This window comes from Agelaius tricolor, unplaced genomic scaffold (genome assembly GCF_023055355.1).
Source record: "Agelaius tricolor isolate 1412-34295 unplaced genomic scaffold, bAgeTri1.0.p SCAF_12, whole genome shotgun sequence".
Classification (NCBI taxonomy): Eukaryota; Metazoa; Chordata; class Aves; order Passeriformes; family Icteridae; genus Agelaius; species Agelaius tricolor.
In genome coordinates this window covers 17,997,309-18,014,364 of record NW_027269272.1, presented here as the reverse complement: position 1 = coordinate 18,014,364, position 17,056 = coordinate 17,997,309, and the positions used below count along the sequence as shown (strand labels likewise).

Sequence of the window (17,056 nt, the reverse complement as noted above, 5' to 3'; positions counted from 1 at the left end):
CCTCCTGCAGTGCTCGTGGCTGGGGCGAGTGATTGTTCTTGGCAAGTGTGATTTCACGCTGCTTGTGCGGAGGCTTGTTCAGAAGCCCTGGTGGTGAGCAGGGCTCCCCTGTGGGAGAAGCCATGCTGATGCATGCTCCCCCTGCCAGTGCTGAAAGCTTGCAGCAGGGATGGTAGGGACCAGCACGAAGGCAGGGGATCTGAAGCTCCTTGTTCTTGCTGGAAGGGAAGGAACATATCCTGCACATGGAGATGTTGGGGATGGAGAGCTGCCCCAGCAGCAGGATACCTCTGTGTGGGTCCTGCAGCTGCCATGCTCTCCCACGATAGCTTTGGTGTTGCTGTTTAACCCCAGTTCGGGTGTGTTGATAAGGAAAAATCTGTCTGGATGAATGTTGCATTCCCTTGGGGTGATTTTTTTCTTGTGAGCTGTCTCTGGCAGGGAGGACCCTGCCCTGGGGTGGCTGGGGTTTAGGGCAGAAAGGTTGCCGTTCCCCTTGGCTGCAGGCATTGTACAGGGAGCGGGATGCTGGCAGGGCCCCCAGCCCTGGATGCCTTGTGCTGGCCGATGACGGGATGCTTGGCGCCAGCCCTTTGCTCTTGGCAGGGGCTGTGTGATTTGGGATGGCCTGTGACGTGGGGCTCGGGCCAGGGTGGCCTCCCCGCTGGCTTTGGGAGCAGGGTAGCTGACAGCTGTGCTGCTGTGGCTGGGTAGGGAGAGGTCAGTCTCCACAGGGCCGCAGCTCTGCCAGGGATCCAGAGCCTCAAGCACCATCCATGCCAGCACAGCTCTGACTTCAGTGCCACAGCCCCCTGCATCAGTCTTGTGAGCAGCCAATCTGGCTCCTCCTGAGCTAATGGACACCAGTGTCAGGCATCCATCCACATTTTAAACTGCACTGAGGTCCATGCTCCTGGGTAGCTGCTTTCCTTCTTGTTTGGACTGGGAGATCTTAGACCATACACGATGTTGGCTCTTTCCCAGCAGAGAGTGGGGTTTGGGCACAAGGTGACAGTTTCCAGCCAGAACTGGGCATGTGCTGAGAGGGGGCATCCCAAGGCAGGACAGAGCTCCTCAGATTAGGCTCAGGAGCCTGGGGCAAGGTCCCATCTCCACATCCCCAAGCTGGACAGACCCCCATGTGGCAGCTTTCCCAGCGCCTTTGATTTCCCACCAAGCCCCAGCTTCTGCTGCAGCAGGCAGGGAAGCCACGCTGGGCCACGGGCACATCTCCATCCGGCAGCCTGCCTCCTCGCTGGGCAGGAGCAGCGGTGTCCTCACGTTTCTCTGGGAAAGTTGCACTGCGCTTGCAGGATCAGATTTTCCGCCATATGATCGTGTGTTTTAAGTGGAAACAGCTGAAGAAGGGCTGGGAGAAGCTGGAGCTGCAGCTCCTTTTCTCCTCTTGGCTGGATGTTCCCTTACCCCATTTCCACATCCAGCACCCCCAAGAAGTCTCAGAGCTGATGTCGTGGGCAGAGGTGTGGTGCAGCCCCCCAAAGCTGGGGTTTCATCACTCCTGCCCCAGGGAGCCTGCAGGGGCTTCACCGTGCAGGCGAGCAGCGCTCCAGAGTGCCAGATGGCATTTTAATAAATAACAATACCCAGTTACTGCTTAGATGGGATAAGCCCTGTTGTAAATCTCCCCCTTTTCCCAGACTTTCAGTGGCCTTTGAAGACCTCCTCCTCCTCCTCCTCCTCTTTATCTCCATCCAAGCCAAGATTAGAGCTCACATTCAGACCTGTTACAATGCAGCTTGTATCCCAGTCCCTCGGGAGCAGAGGGCTCATCCTGCCCGACTGAAGACAGTTTCTTTGGCATGCTTTGTAAGGCGATCCGCCAGGCTGGTACCTGGCGCTCTACTCCTGAGTTGCCACAGCATTGATTTGGCATCTCATTCTCAGCCTCATTATCTTTATTTAATTAGCACACGGCCCTTCTGGGGGTTGTGCCGCTTCCCACACACTCCCTGCCACGCAGAGCTGCAGAGGCAGCTCTTGGAGGACAAGAAGGAGCTGCTGGCCAGGGAGGGGAGCAAAGGCTCCTGCATGCCTCCATGGGCTGGGGTGCACTGCACTCACACCCCACGCCCTGCAGCCCCTGGGGTTTAGCTTTTCCCCAGCCCCATCCCTTCTCCTTTTCATTAGGAGGCACCCAAACAGTTCAAGGGATTTGGTGTCAAGGGGCTCCTCAAAAATGCTCCTGGGCATGTGCTCCATGATGGATTTGTTGGGATTTGCACCCCTTGTGTTGCTGGCTTCACACAAAGGCAGAAAGGCTGCTGTGCTGGGGTGGGCAATGAGCCCCCTCCTTGCAGGTCCCCTCTGCTTGGGAGGAGGACCACAGAGCCCCCAGAGCCTCCACCCTGCCTGGGAGGGGAGCTGAGTCTGTGTGGCGCAGTCCATGGATACCCAAACTGTAGGATCACTGGGGGTGACAGTGTCCAGCATGACACCACACCTTCCTGAGACCCCTTTCTCAGTCTTCTTGATGTTTCTTCTCTCGAGGCACCAAGCACTAAACATTTAGGCACAATCAGTAGGTGAGCACAGGTCAAGCTGGGGCCAAAATCAGAATTTTTGCAAAAATAAATTTCCCTTGCAATCAGTGACTAATGAAAACATCACCCTGAATTAAATAAAAAAAAAATTGCCAAGCAAGCATTGCACTTGCCAACTGTTTGCAGCTTTGCATTGCAACATGGGCTTGCTGCATGAAACCCAGGAAGTGAAACTGCCTGGGATTAATTGCCCGGGATTCCAGATCAAAGGCAGCAGCAGGGAATGCAGGGAGAGCTGCCGGTTTACAGCCAGGCAGCTCCACAATGGGTTACTTGTAACACAGTCGAGGAAATCTGCCCCTGCCGTCCTGCCTGTGACCCACTGTGGCTCAAGAGGCAGCTTTGCTTATTGAATTTTTTTTTTTTCTTTTCTTAAAAAAAAAAAAAAAAAAAAAGAAAGGAAAAAATTGTTTTCCTGCCTGTTCCTTGGATGCCACTTCAAACCCCCAAAGGCTCTCTCCCTTCTCCTCTCCCTTCAGATTTACTCCATTTGCTTTTGGACTACACTAGTGTGAAATATTTTCACCCAAAGGGTGATTATTTTACTTTATTTTAAATAACTGCCTTTTAAGAGAGACTTAAAAACAGAGTTACCGCCTCGGCTGTAGCCAGGCTGTTGCTTCCACAGCTCTGCTCCATCTGTAGCCACTTACGACAGCGAGAAGGGAGCGAGCTGTGCAGGTTCATAAAGCACAGATCGTCCCGAACAAACCTGACTGCTGCCTCTAAAGAAATTACAGGGTTGATGGGCAAAGGGATATGATCAGTTTAATTTATCTAGGCTCAGGCAAGGCGTCCTGCTTCAATCCTACAGGGAGAGAAATAGCTGGAAGGATGCTGGAATATTGTAGTGTGAATGGGAAGCAGTCAGAACATGAAACATGGTAGTTTGGGGCTGTTTTTTTCCAGTGTGTCATGGCTATCCCTGCCTTCCCCAGGGGAGGGGACCCCACAGTTTTGGGGATGCACGCATGGTTCATTGCTGCTTGCCTGCATCCCATGCAATAATGGAGGCTGCCTACGGGATGAGTCACTGCTCTCTGCTGTTGGCAGAAGGGTTTTATTTCGGTGTTTTTTTCAGCTCCCTTCCTTGAACTTTATTCACCACGGTGGAGATTGTATTTGGGAGCAGTACCCTGCTCTTCCCCCAGCTCTGTGCTGCAGCTTTTTGAGACAGGATCAGGCCCTGGAGGAGGGTGGCTGATGAAAATCCTGGAGGGGCTGCCAGAACTGGACGGCCACCTTTGCCATGCCGGGAGTGCAATGCCCCATGGGGGTGTAGGGGCAGCTTTACAGCAGGGCTCTGTTACTGTCCTCCTCCCTCCCACGCCCCACACAAATCCCCTCTGTGGCTGATCCCCGCTGTCAGGCCAGACTGCCTCTCCCTGCCATCAAACCAGCGGCTCCTCTCCGCTTCGGTTCCCTGACCTGTTATCCTGTGGCTGTCACTGACTGTCATGTTCTCCCCAGAAGTGACCGCAGCACAGCACCAGGAGATGTGATCTGTGTGCAGAGGTTCAGAGTTGTTATTTTATTTGAGGACACTTCAGCAGGAAAAGTGCTTATGCAAAGCTCTCGGCAGGGAGAAGGGAGCCTGGCTTCCCAGCTCCGGCTGGATGGAGTCACGTTCCCACTCCAGAGCTCCCAGGCTCGTTCCGCAGCGTGCCGGCCAAGACAGTGGTTGTTGTACAGGCAGTTTCTTGCAGAGAAGAGATGACACAGCGGCTTATCCACCAGGGACCTGGGATCAGCTTTCAGCTCGGTTACAGCCTTCAAATGTGGCGGCTGAGAGCTGTCACACTGCCACCGAGGTCTTTATGCTCTGATTTATTAAGCAGAGTTGGAAATCTACACAGTGGAGCGCATCTGGGCCTCGGTCCCTCTGCTGCTCTTCCCTTTCTTAACAGGGCTGGTTCATGGCTCATCCCCCTCCTGCCAGGATGGCATAAGGATGCAAAGAAAAGGCCTTCATCCCTTGTGCCTGCACTGGGCACTACTTAGGGGTGGCAGGGAGCTGCTGAAGGACAGCTCTGCCTGTCCCTTCCTCCTGTGTCTGGGAGGCCACTGTCACCTCTGTGCCCGTAACCCACTGGGCACCAGCTGGCACTTCATGTGCTGAGACCAAATGCCCTCTGCGTCCTTTGCAAGCCCCTGGCTGTCCTTGGCTGCCATGCCATGCTTGGGCTGTCAGCTTCACACAAGCTCTGGTTGCTCCGGCTTCACTCTCCCCCCAACAAGCCTGTTCAGGGGGTTTTGTCCCTGATGGATCTGGGCTCCTCTCCATAACCAAAGCATGTTTGGCAGCTTTCTGAGCCCAGAGCGTTCCTGTCCAAGAGGTTTCAGTCATCTCTCATTCCTCAACAATCTGGTTCCTTATGTGAGAATCTGCATCCACCCAGTTTGAACCGCCCGGGACTCCAGCCGGGTGTGTCTGCCTATGCCAAGGCTTCTCTGCGACCTCTGGGCCTCTGCTGTCCACATAAAAACACATTTTCTAGTGGCCTGGCTGTCCCAGGCTGGGGACACAGAAGCCCTGGACCTGCTGGCTTCCCATTGCTTGCCAAGGAGCAGATCTGTGCACTGCTTTGCCTTCCAGCCTGCACAGTCGGGACGGGCAAAGCTTTCATTTCCAAAGGGAAGGCCCAGAGGCTGGGTGAACTCAGGTCAAGGAGCTGGAGTTGGTTGAGCCATGTAGTCAGTCCTGTTTTGACCAAAGAAGAGTCTCACTGCTGGAAGGCTCACACCCTGGCAGCAGGAAGCAGCTCCTGACACCCATGCAGGCAGAGGGGTGGGAGAGCAGGCAGTTGTCTCTGCAAGGGCTGCTCTCACATCCCCCTGGCCAGCAGCACTGCACAGGAGTGGGGCTTCTCCCTTGGGGTTGCTGTTGCTTGGTGCCTGGACAAACCCAGGACAGCACCTGGAGCTGTGTGTGGGTCCCTGCGGGGCCGGCTTGGCAGCGTGTGACTCACAGCACTCCACGCCCCATGTGGGGCTGCAACTAGCCGGAAAACTTCCACAGAGGGTGTCGGGAGATGCCTCATAGCAGGAAACTTCCACTTGCCAGAGCCTGGTGAAGCACCAGGAAACCTCCTCCTGTTTTCAGGATGATGTATGGCTGGCGTGGGAGGGTTACCTGCCCTGGGAGCTTCCCTAACGTGGTGGAGCGAGGAGGACGTGCCCTCCTTCGGGGCCGTCAGTGCTGATGCTGCCCCAGCTGTGGCAAACAGGGTGATGCTGAAGCAGAGCCGGCGCCAGTGGGTCTCTCACCTCATCCGGCTGCAAACACAGAGCACAGAATCCGCTTCCATGGGCAGCAGTGTGATAAATCAGGCTATTTCGAGGTGTGGGTCAGGTTCCCGAGGCTGCTCTGCTCCTCGGCTCAAGTGCTGTTAAACCTTTCACGTGCCCCTCATTACAAATAAACACCTTGTGATGCCAATGGGGCTGTATCCCAGGACTCGTGGCTCCTTGAAGGACCCTGATCGGAAGCGGAGGAGGGAGGTGGCAGTGATGCTGAAGCAGCTCTTCAGCCAAGGACCTGCAGGAATGTTTTCATCTCGCTCAGCGCTCCACTTGAGCCGACCTCATGAGGTGCCGCCGCCCCGGGACTGAGAAGTGGCTCAAGAGCCTGAGGCGGAAGGTTTGGGGCTGAGTGGCTGATTTTGGGTGGTGGAGGCCTCTAGCAGGGACTGCTGCAGACAGGGCTGTAGAGGAATTCTTTCCTTCCCAGTCCTATTTCCCCGGAGGATGGACCTGGCACTTTGAAGGTTGCCAGGTCTAGAAAACAGCATGCCCTTCCTCCATGGAAGGGAGCATGGTAATACCCTTGAGAAGGGCAGTGAAGAAACATAACTGAGGAATGGAGCTCTGGATGGGTCTGCTCTGCCCCCCATACTGCTGGTGGTGACCAACTCTTCCCACCTCCAATTACCTCGGACCTGCTGCTGGAGCCCAGCATTTCCTGGCAGAGCTGTGCCTGAGCCATCTGGTGCTTCCAGCAGCCCACTCTTCTCACCCTCCCCAGCCGTGAGTCCCTGGGCATGGCTGATGGCAGTGGAAAGGCTTGTAGGAGGCCTGAGGTCTTCAAGCCACTGATCAAAGATTTGGCAGGGCAGCGAGGAAGAGTGTGCCCAGCTATGGTGGGAGCAGTGAATGTTTTCTGGGTTCACTTTATAACCCAGGTCTGGTTTTCTTTCCTCCAGCGTGCGGCCCAGGAACCTTCAAATCTAAGCAGGGGGAAGGTCCCTGCTCTCCCTGCCCTCCCAATAGCCGGACCACCTCTGGAGCAGCAATGGTCTGCACTTGTCGAAACGGCTTTTTCCGGGCAGACACGGACCCCGCAGACAGCGCCTGCACCAGTGAGTCCTGCTCTGGGCAGGGAGGGGAGCAAGGGAAGCTGTGGAGGTGATGGGGGTTTGTGTCTGGGATGGGGGTATGTGCTGTGCCCATGCCAGGGCTGAGCTGGACATGAAGACACCCACATTTCCCTGCAGGTGTCCCCTCAGCCCCCCGCAATGTCATCTCCAACGTGAACGAGACGTCGCTGGTGCTGGAGTGGAGCGAGCCGCAGGACACAGGCGGGAGGGACGACCTGCTCTACAACGTCATCTGCAAGAAATGCAGCGTGGAGCGGCGCCTGTGCACCCGCTGCGACGACAACGTGGAGTTCGTGCCACGCCAGCTCGGCCTCACTGAGCGACGCATCTACATCAGCAACCTGATGGCCCACACCCAGTACACCTTCGAGATCCAGGCCGTGAACGGCATCTCCAACAAGAGTCCCTACCCTCCCCATTTTGCCTCTGTCAACATCACCACCAACCAGGCAGGTCAGTGGAGCCACCAGGGAGCAGGGGCTGTATCTTCTCCACAGAGCGGAGTGGAGCAGAGATTTCTTTCTGACAGCCTGGGAGGCTGCAATCCTTTGTGGTGCCGCCTAACTGGCTCTCTGGGCCTGCATCTAATCCCCTGGGTAAACTCTCCTCTCTGTTTAAAGCATGTCCCTAGAGGAGATGAGATCAAAATGCATGCAAGTGGAGAAGACTAGGGCTGGCAGATGCTCCAGAGAGCTCTGGATCTTCTAGACTTACCCCAGAGATGCTGTGCCTGCTGCGAGGGGAGGAGGAAGGAAATGAGATTTCTCCCCTGTGTGCCTGGGAAGGCTCAGCACCAGCCCAAGCCTTTGCAGGCAGCCAAGTGCTCTGCCATTCCCTCCTTCCTCCCGCTCTGGCCCCGCTCCAGCGTGCTGGTAATCTCCAGCCACTGCGCACTGATCTGATTTCACGGGTCTTGCTGCTGGGGTGGAGCACAGAGCTTCTGGCAAATGGAGGAGGGGAGGGAGCCCCAGTTTGGGTTGGCAGGGCCCTTCCCCAGACCAGTCTGCAGCTAGGCATGGGGTGAAGCATGACTTCAGTGCTATTTCTGAGGCTCCCCTTGGTGCTGAGATCACACCTCCTTATGGAGACTTGGGGGAGGCCATGAGTCTCAAAGCTTTTCCATGCCTTTCCACCAAGATTATCCAAGCAGGTCACAGTCAGAGCATTCCCTACACTGTGTGGGATGGTGGAGGGGGAAACCTGGTGCAGGTGACTCATTCCTTTCCTGCCCTCCTTCCTAGCCCCGTCTGCCGTACCGACGATGCACCTGCACAGCAGCACCGGGAACAGCATGACGCTGTCATGGACTCCCCCAGAGAGACCCAACGGCATCATTCTGGACTATGAGATCAAGTACTCGGAGAAGGTAAAGCAGAAACAGCCTTTTGCCTCCTCCAGCCCTTTTAGTTGGCCATCAGCACCATGGCATAGGGGGTCCCTGCAAACCTGGCTCCTGGGGGATGTGGGAGCCAGCAGATGGAGGGTGGCTTCACAGAGGTGACACCCATGTCTCCCCTACAGCAAGGCCAGAGTGATGGCATCGCCAACACAGTCACCAGCCAGAAGAACTCGGTGCGGCTGGACGGGCTGAAGGCCAACGCTCGGTACATGGTGCAGGTGCGGGCGCGCACCGTGGCGGGGTACGGCCGCTACAGCCTCCCCACGGAGTTCCAGACCACTGCCGAGGGCGGTAGGTACCAGTACTGGGCTGCCTCCATCGCCCAGCCCTCCCATGCCTGCTCCTTTCCCAGCTTGACCTCGATTCCTGCCTGTCCCTCCATCAGGTTCCACCAGCAAGACTTTCCAGGAGCTGCCTCTGATCGTGGGTTCGGCCACTGCAGGACTGGTGTTCGTCATCGTGGTGGTGGTGATTGCCATCGTCTGCTTCAGGTACTGGCTTTTCAGGGAAGAGGGCTTCACATCTGGGTTTGGGGGTCGCTCATGTCTGCCACAGAGCTTTCTCCCCCTTCACCTGTGGGCAGAGTTCTGGCAGCTCCAGTCACAGAGTGAAGGACTGCACCAGTCACACATGGGTCCCAGAGCAGAGGTCTTGTGGCAGGATTGTGCTTCTGCTTCCACAGTACGAGCTGTGCTCTGCCCAGGCTCCTGCCATGCACTCAGCACAACTAGGCCATCTCCTCCCATCGCACCTCGGGTGGAGGGATAGCTCTGTGCACGGGCTGCCAGAGGGAAGGCTCTCTGGCAGAGGCTGTCTGTGCTGGGATTTGGAAGTTGGCAGTGAATGTCTTTGCCCCATCAGGAAAGGGATGGTTACTGAACACCTCCTCTCGTCTCCTTTGGGCAGGAAGCAGCGCAACAACACCGACCCTGAGTACACAGAGAAGCTGCAGCAATATGGTGAGTGTGAGAGCCCAGCAAATGGACTCCAGCTGCCCTCTCCCAATTCCTGTCCCATGCAAAGGGGCAGCCTTTTCTAACAAGGGGTGGGCTGACAGCCAGCCAAGTGGCTTGACATCTGTCACCCTTGCTGTGTCCCTCCTGGTGATGGCTTCTGCCCTTGCAGTTACCCCTGGGATGAAGGTGTACATTGACCCTTTCACCTACGAGGACCCAAATGAAGCTGTCCGGGAATTCGCCAAAGAGATTGACATCTCCTGTGTGAAAATTGAGGAGGTCATTGGAGCAGGCAAGTCCTGGGGCTGGGCACAGCAGATGCTGAGACTGCTGCCTCTCACCCTGTCCTGTGGCTCACCGTGCTGCTCCCCTCTCTCCTTCCCACTACAGGGGAGTTTGGTGAGGTGTGCCGTGGGCGCCTGAAGCTGCCTGGCCGCCGCGAGATCTTCGTGGCCATCAAGACACTGAAGGTGGGCTACACAGAGCGGCAGCGGCGGGACTTCCTGAGCGAGGCCAGCATCATGGGCCAGTTCGACCACCCCAACATCATCCACCTAGAGGGGGTGGTGACCAAGAGCCGCCCCGTCATGATCATCACGGAATTCATGGAGAACTGTGCGCTTGACTCCTTCCTCCGGGTGAGCATCCATCCCCTCCTGCCTTGGGCTGGGGATGCAGTGCATGGAGGGGCAGCAGCTCTGAGCCCTTCTCCATCTCTCTACATTGTCATGCCAGTGTCCCAGGGTTAAGCTCTGAGTGGGAGAAGAGGGAGGAGGAAGGTGATGGTGGTAGCACATTGGGATCCTTCCTCAATCTGTTCAGGGTGTTGCAAACCCCTCTGATCTCTCCTCTGGCAGTTGAATGATGGGCAGTTCACAGTCATCCAGCTGGTGGGAATGATGCGAGGCATCGCCGCTGGCATGAAGTACCTTTCGGAGATGAACTATGTGCATCGGGATCTGGCTGCCCGCAACATCCTGGTCAACAGCAACTTGGTCTGCAAAGTGTCTGACTTCGGGCTCTCTCGCTTCCTGGAGGATGACCCAGCTGACCCCACCTACACCAGCTCCCTGGTACGGGACACTCACGAGGGATCTGGGATCTGGGGGTGGGGGGAGACACCTCAGGTATGCACTAATCATGGAGCTGTGTATCCATGCAGGGAGGCAAGATCCCAATCAGATGGACAGCTCCTGAGGCCATCGCCTACCGCAAATTCACTTCAGCCAGCGACGTGTGGAGCTACGGCATTGTCATGTGGGAAGTGATGTCCTACGGGGAGCGACCGTACTGGGACATGTCCAACCAGGATGTGAGTGCTCTCTGGGGAGCAGGGAACCGGGAGCTGTAGGCTGCCTGTGGGAGCCCAGGTGGCTCACAACCTGCCTTTGCCTGTCTTGCTGCAGGTGATCAATGCTGTGGAGCAGGATTACCGCCTGCCACCCCCCATGGACTGCCCCACTGCACTGCACCAGCTGATGCTGGACTGCTGGGTGCGGGACCGCAACCTGAGGCCCAAATTTGCACAGATTGTCAACACGCTGGACAAGCTCATCCGCAATGCTGCCAGCCTGAAGGTCATCGCCAGCGTGCAGTCTGGGTCAGTGACATCCTTGTTTCCAGCCAGCACATACCCCAATTCCAGGGAACACTGGAGTGGTTGGGAATAGAGCTGTGGGAGGGAGGGGATAAGAATGGGGATCCCTTGCTTCCAGTTACACCTCTCTGTGCCCTGCTCCTTGTGACCTGCGGCTCTCTTGCCCTTTAGCATCTCCCAGCCGCTCTTGGACCGCACTGTCCCAGATTACACCACCTTCACCACCGTGGGAGACTGGCTGGATGCCATCAAAATGGGACGGTACAAGGAGAACTTTGTCAATGCTGGGTTTGCCTCCTTCGACCTGGTGGCACAGATGACTGCAGAGTAAGTGCCTGCTTGGAGGGGAGGAGGGAGCAAACTGGGACTGGTGCTGCTACACACTCTCCCTTGCCTATCTGACAGCCACCTCGTCCCACCTGGGTGCATGTGGCCTGAATTAAGGACTGGGATTCAGCATCCAATCCCAAGGGAGTTCAGGTTTAGGATTCAGCTTCCGGTTCCCTCTGGTGTTAAAGGAAGCACTGGAGCTTGGCAGAGGGCTGTAATGATTGATAGATCCATTGCCCCAGTGGGGCAGGGCCACATGTTGATGTTGCTCGTGGCTGGGGGCTGAGTCGTCACCTTTTCCTTGCAGGGACCTGCTGAGGATAGGGGTGACGCTAGCAGGGCACCAGAAGAAGATCCTGAGCAGCATTCAGGACATGAGGCTGCAGATGAACCAGACGCTCCCAGTGCAGGTTTGACCACAGGGGACTCTGCATTGGAACGGACCAAGGGAACCTGCCATAAAGGTTCGGTTTGCGGTGCAGCCCAGCTTCCTGTTTTCCCCTCCACACGGCGCTCCTCTGCCTCGGACGGTCGCCTGGGACGGGATGGGACGGGACGCCCTTCCCTGGATCGAAGGCACTCATGCTGAGGGAGCCCAGCTTTTCGTCCCTTGTCCTGGAATGGCGAGGCAGCAACACATCTTCATATTGAAGATGGATTATGGGACAGAGATGGCACATCCCACTTCCCACCCTGTCTTGGTGCTCATCGGTTTGAAGAGTTGTTCTGCTTCTTGGATTTCTTTTCACCCTGTTTTCCCCCAAATCCTCACTTCCCTCACCTCCCCGAGGCCACAGACTGTTGACCCGTCCGCCGAGTCTGTCAGACATGTCCGAAGCCTTCCCTAACTCTGTTCCCCACATGGAAGCAGCCAGGGGAGGCCGAGCCAGCGACAGGGCTGGGGCCACCAGCCCCAGACAATCACTCCTCTTCTCCAGCCCTGGCAAGCCCTCCGCCCAAGGGTCTGCACTGGAACGTGTCCGAAGGGAAGGCTTCGCTCCCTTTCTTGGCTTTGCACGCCAGAACCCGAACCCGATTTACTATGCAGGGAGTTAGGCAAAAAAAAAAAAAAAAAAAAAAGAAAAAAGAAAAAAAAAGAGATATATTAAAAGAAGATAAGAGGGAGCAGAAAGGGGAGGGAGGGGGACCAGGTGCCCGGCTCCTCATCTCTTACCCTCTTGGTTCTCCTGGCCGGCTCTGGACTGCAGAGCGAGGCCATCAGCACGTTTGCACAGGGACCCTCCGCCCCCGGACCGACGGACGGCAGCCGCGCTCCCCCGAGGGCCGGAGAGCGGGGCTGGGGCGGGGGCTGCGCCGGGGGCCGCGCCTCCCCCAGCCTCCTCTTTTATGCAGAAGGAGCAGGTGCCGCCCGCTCCTGACACACGCTGTGATTGCTGCCAAAAGACTCACTCACCTTTCCCTGAGGATTCACTGCAGCCCGGTTCCTCCGAGCCGAGGGAGAGACTCCCAGCGTGCCTGAGTGTGCGTGAGTGTGTGCATGCGTGCGTGGGTGTGTGCTGGCCGCAGGACTGTGGGAGGCAATGGGCAGAATAAAGGCAATAAGAATTTTACCCGAGTTTCCTTTGCTCGATCGCGCTCTCATTGGATGGGCCCGGCTGCCTGCAGCTTCGCTGCCCACCAGGGTCATCCTTCTCTTCCTCCTGGCCGACCCCAAGCTGGCTGTGTGCCCCTTTCTGCTCTCCCCTTCTCTTGCTGTCATGTTTTCAGGTTGTCCGACAGGGACCAGGCAGTGATCCTGTACCAACCCTGTGGTGCTGGGAGACACAGCACGCTCCCCATGAGGCACACGGTGGAGGCTCTGAGTCCCAGGTCAGAGCCAGTCAGGAAACTCTAATGTACTAGAAATACTCAGCATTTTTCCCCCCCCTACCCTCCTCAAGTCAAGCTGGAACTGTGGAAAGCAAACAGGGAATGTGAAAGCCAAGCAGGGAACAGCCATGCCCGCTGCTCATCCAATGCCAGAGGGTCCCCACAGCTCCGGGGCTTCTCCATAGGGCACTGCTCCTCCCCTGCCTCCCTCTGGGCAGCCTGCCCTCAGCAGGAGGGTTGCAGCAGCCCCTGGCACCCCTGGATTATGGCCTCACTCCTCCTCTACAAAATGGCTTTTAAGCAGGGTTGAGCTCACCAGGGTGAACGGAGCAGCTGCAGGTGGCAAGGTGACCCCCTGGGAGAGCAATCTGGGGGGGCCATGCCCTCAGTCTAGGGGAGATTTGTCGACAGTGGCCAAGTGGAACCCCAGTTGCTCGTCCTGGGTTTCTCAGGTCCTCCTTGGCTGCACTACCTTGATAACTGGCTTTTGGGGTGCTTTTCTGGCAGTACAGAAGGGCAAGTGGTCTCTCCCCAAAATGAGGGGGTGCACCCCTATGCTCCCCAGTGCTTGGCCCCGATCCCCCCCTCCCTGGGCTGACACGGCAGGTGCTGTTTTTTCCCTTCCCTTGGAACAGGCCTTGGGTTTCTCATTAACCCCGTCCTCCTCCACAGGGTAAACAAGTCCAGGAGCGCAGGTGGCAGCCGGAATGGTTTCCCCACATCCCACCATCTCTGGGATGTTGGCAGACAGGGACACCACGGCCCCATTTTGCTGGGGTTTCCCATCCTGGCTTGCTCCCTACCCTGGCTGCTCCCCAGCCCCACCATGGTGGGACCCCAAACAGCAGCACTGGGCAGACCTCACCCCTCTCCCAGATCAGGAGAAGAAACCTGGCATTGAGAGGCTTTTAAGATCAAGTGGCTGAAGAGATATGAGAGCCTGTTTGGGGCTTGCTAACCACCCACAGCCCCCCCATGCAGAAGCACAAAGGGGCACAGGGGCTGCCCTTGCCCCCCAGCCCCTCCTGCTGCAAAGTTTGGGGTCCCACCAGTCCTGGTGCATCTCAAACATCCCCATCTCAGTCCCCCATCCTGGCCTGGCTTTGCTTTGAGGAGGGGTTGTTCTCATTTTAAATGAGAAACCCCTTCTCCCACCCTTCTCTATGCACACCCTGCTCCCATGGGGCAGGACACACCATCCCTGCAGCCAGCCCCGGGTCTCGCCCCAGCCACGGGTGCACCCAGCAGCTCTCCACATCCTGTACCTGTCTCCTCCCTTTCCATACAGATCTGGGGGAAAGCTGTGTTCCATGGTGAAAGAAAAGCAACAGCGAAAAACAGCAGCCAGGGAAATCAATGCGAGCGTGCGTTTGTAAAAATATTTTTTAACGGAAAGACTTTTTTTCAATTAAATTATTTAAGGAATTTTATGGAGGTCTGTGGTGCCTGCGTGGTTCTTGGGGGGCTCTGGGTGGCAGGGAGCCCTGTGCTGGGCAGGTGAGGGTGTGTTTGGGCACTGTGTGTGTAAAAGTGGGTCCGTGGCAGTGAGCAGGAGCCACTTGACCCCACGGGGGTGCAAACCCAGTCCAATTCCTTCCCTAAAGATGCTCCCTGCCTCCTCCTGGAGCAGCCAATGGGTGAGGACATTTTGAGGGGCCGAGTGGACCAGATGATGCTCCCAGGGCCGCCAGCCCTCGGGTGCCACTGCGGGAACATCCTGGGGCCATGGGAGCAGCGTGGGGTGGCCCTTGGGGACCGTGGTGGCCAGGCTGGGCTGGGGGCACGGCAAGCCCTGCCTGCACCCTGCCTGGGCTCTGCCTGCGCCCTGCGCTTCCCCCCTCCCAGCCCATGCAAAAGAGCCTTTTGTGCTGCTGGGTTTTTTCCCCCCTTTTAATTCCTAACCAGGAGATTAAGGGAAGACAAAGGCTGCGATTGTTCCCGCTCTGCAGAGAGCTGGAAAGTTCGGGGAGGGGGGATCGTCCCTTTCCAGACAGACCCAGAGGAGGGGGACATACGCCCCAGGTGGAGGGGCCGGGATGGGGGGAACACCCTGGGAGCGGCGGCGGAGGGTCCCGGGGCACAGCTGGGATGAGGGCACACCGAGTGCTAAGGGGGATCCCTGCTGGGGTGGCCCGGAGGCTCCGGGCTCCAGCGGGAGGGTGGGAGGCTCTCTGCAGCAGGGAGGAGGAGGAAGGCTGAGGAGGATGGCTTGGCCGGCTCGCCGGCTGCTTGGCGTTTTCCCTGCTAACTCTTGGCTGACACCTCAACAACTTGGCAGGGAGAGGATCCCGCAGCCCCGTCAGCCGCCTGGGGCCGGCACAGCTGGAAGGGATCAGGGCTCGGCACGGCTCGGCACGGCTTGGCACAGCCTCTGTGACCCGGCAGGCCAGCACGAGGCATGGGGCAGGGAGGGCACAGGCGTTCTCCACACCCTCCACCATGCCTTGTCCCACTGCCACCCTGTGCCCAAGGGAAAGGCCAAGCCCAGCCGTGCCGGGGCCACATCCTGAGCCCACCGAGCCAAGGATGGCCGGACGGCGGCCAGGCGGGTCATTGCCTCAGGCTGGAGCCAAGGACACACATGACCCGGGAGGGGGCTGTCCCCACAGCACAAGGGACAGGACCCAGCACATTTTCCCATGCTCACAAGAAGCCACGAAACACCCACGAACACCCCAGTTCTGCTCCTTCTGTTTCCCGTTAAGATTATTTATTGGTAATTTTTAAGACCACTTACAGACTCTGTTCACGTGCCAGGACCCTACACGGCTTTTTCCCAGGGCTTTTTTTTTTAATTATGAAAAAAAAAAAACCAAATTGTTTTAATCATTTTCTTTCCATTCCTTCCTTCCAGTCTCCTTTGGTTGCTAGCAGAAGACTTGCACATGGTGCAGCATCCGTCCTCATCTGCCACCACCACAGCCCATCCTCCCTGCCCACTGCTGCTGGGGCTGCAGCCTCGCCCCTCATCAGGGCTGAGTGTCCCCACAGGGGGACAGGAGCCCCAGAAGCTGCCAGCCAGTTCTGGAAAAAGGGATCTGAGGGCCAGGGGCTGCCTTGGGGAGCAGGAGGCAGCTCTCTTGCAGATGCCTGGGAGCTGACATCGTCTTTGGCAGCACAGCCAGCGAGCAAATGCACCCACATCAATCACCCTACGCCTGTCTGCCATGTTGGGGGAGCAGAATCTGACCCAACACTGGACCAGGAGGCAAAAAACAGCTTTGGGTTATTAAACAAGACCAGGTCAATGCCTTGACTCAGTGTGGTCTGGGAAAGGCTGGATCTTCAGGGGAAATCTGATGGAAAGCAATGGTGGCCTTGCTGGTAGGGCTGGGGAAGGTGCCAGGGAGCTGCATTGCTCCCACCAAGGGCTGCCCTGGCTGGAAACGCTGGCTCCTTTGGGAATGAGGAGAGCAAAGGACTGTGGCATGGCTGGAAGCGAGAGGCAGAGATGCCCCCATCCCTGCTAGCTTGCCTTACCCAGGTTTCGCTGGCCAACACCCCCGCCCAGTCCTGAAGCATCACAGATATTGATGCCTGTGCCCCACATGGCAGGTTACCCATGCCACTGCCCACCCAGCCCTTCATGCCACCTAAATCTGGCATTTTCAGCTGAGGAGACCCTTCACCCCGCCCCGGTCCCCCAGCAAGCCCAGCCCAGCTGCTGCCGAGCCCCCTCGCTGCCCCTCTCCCGCTTTGATCTCGCCCGGAGCCGGGGCCGGTATCGCCGCCGGGGCTGGGGGCCGCCCCGGGTGTCAGACTGGTTCAGCCACACATTTCTGGCTAATGAGAAATTTCCTCTCCCCGGCGCTCGGCCAGGTTTTTTTTTAGCTCCGGTATCGCTACCCCACCTCTGCCTCGGCCACGGCAGGCTGAGTCACGGGGGGCCCGGGCCGCTCCCGCACCGGCACCGAGCCTGCCAGCACCCCCTGCCCGTGCCTTCCCGGGAGCCCGGCACAACCAAAACTCCCATGACCCATCGTGCTGCGAGAGCCATCGTGCTCCTG

General features: G+C 57.6%; 1 protein-coding gene across 2 annotated transcripts in view; it reads left to right on the top strand.

The window, feature by feature from the left end:
• Positions 1-14,479, top strand: part of EPHB3 (EPH receptor B3) — a 29,404-nt gene extending 14,925 nt beyond the window's left edge. Inside the window, exons 4-16 of one of the 2 annotated variants that reach the window (XM_071437953.1) lie at positions 6,764-6,919; positions 7,055-7,390; positions 8,179-8,303; positions 8,459-8,627; positions 8,722-8,827; positions 9,243-9,295; positions 9,462-9,584; positions 9,683-9,930; positions 10,150-10,365; positions 10,455-10,604; positions 10,699-10,892; positions 11,061-11,216; positions 11,527-14,479. In XM_071437953.1, the coding sequence (XP_071294054.1) occupies positions 6,764-6,919; positions 7,055-7,390; positions 8,179-8,303; positions 8,459-8,627; positions 8,722-8,827; positions 9,243-9,295; positions 9,462-9,584; positions 9,683-9,930; positions 10,150-10,365; positions 10,455-10,604; positions 10,699-10,892; positions 11,061-11,216; positions 11,527-11,635 (2,141 nt within the window). In that variant the 3' untranslated portion in view covers positions 11,636-14,479. Of the gene's footprint in view, positions 1-6,763; positions 6,920-7,054; positions 7,391-8,178; positions 8,304-8,458; positions 8,628-8,721; positions 8,828-9,197; positions 9,296-9,461; positions 9,585-9,682; positions 9,931-10,149; positions 10,366-10,454; positions 10,605-10,698; positions 10,893-11,060; positions 11,217-11,526 lie in introns of both variants that reach the window. The other variant, XM_071437952.1, reaches the window with a different exon arrangement.
• Positions 14,480-17,056: the final 2,577 nt, after the last annotated feature.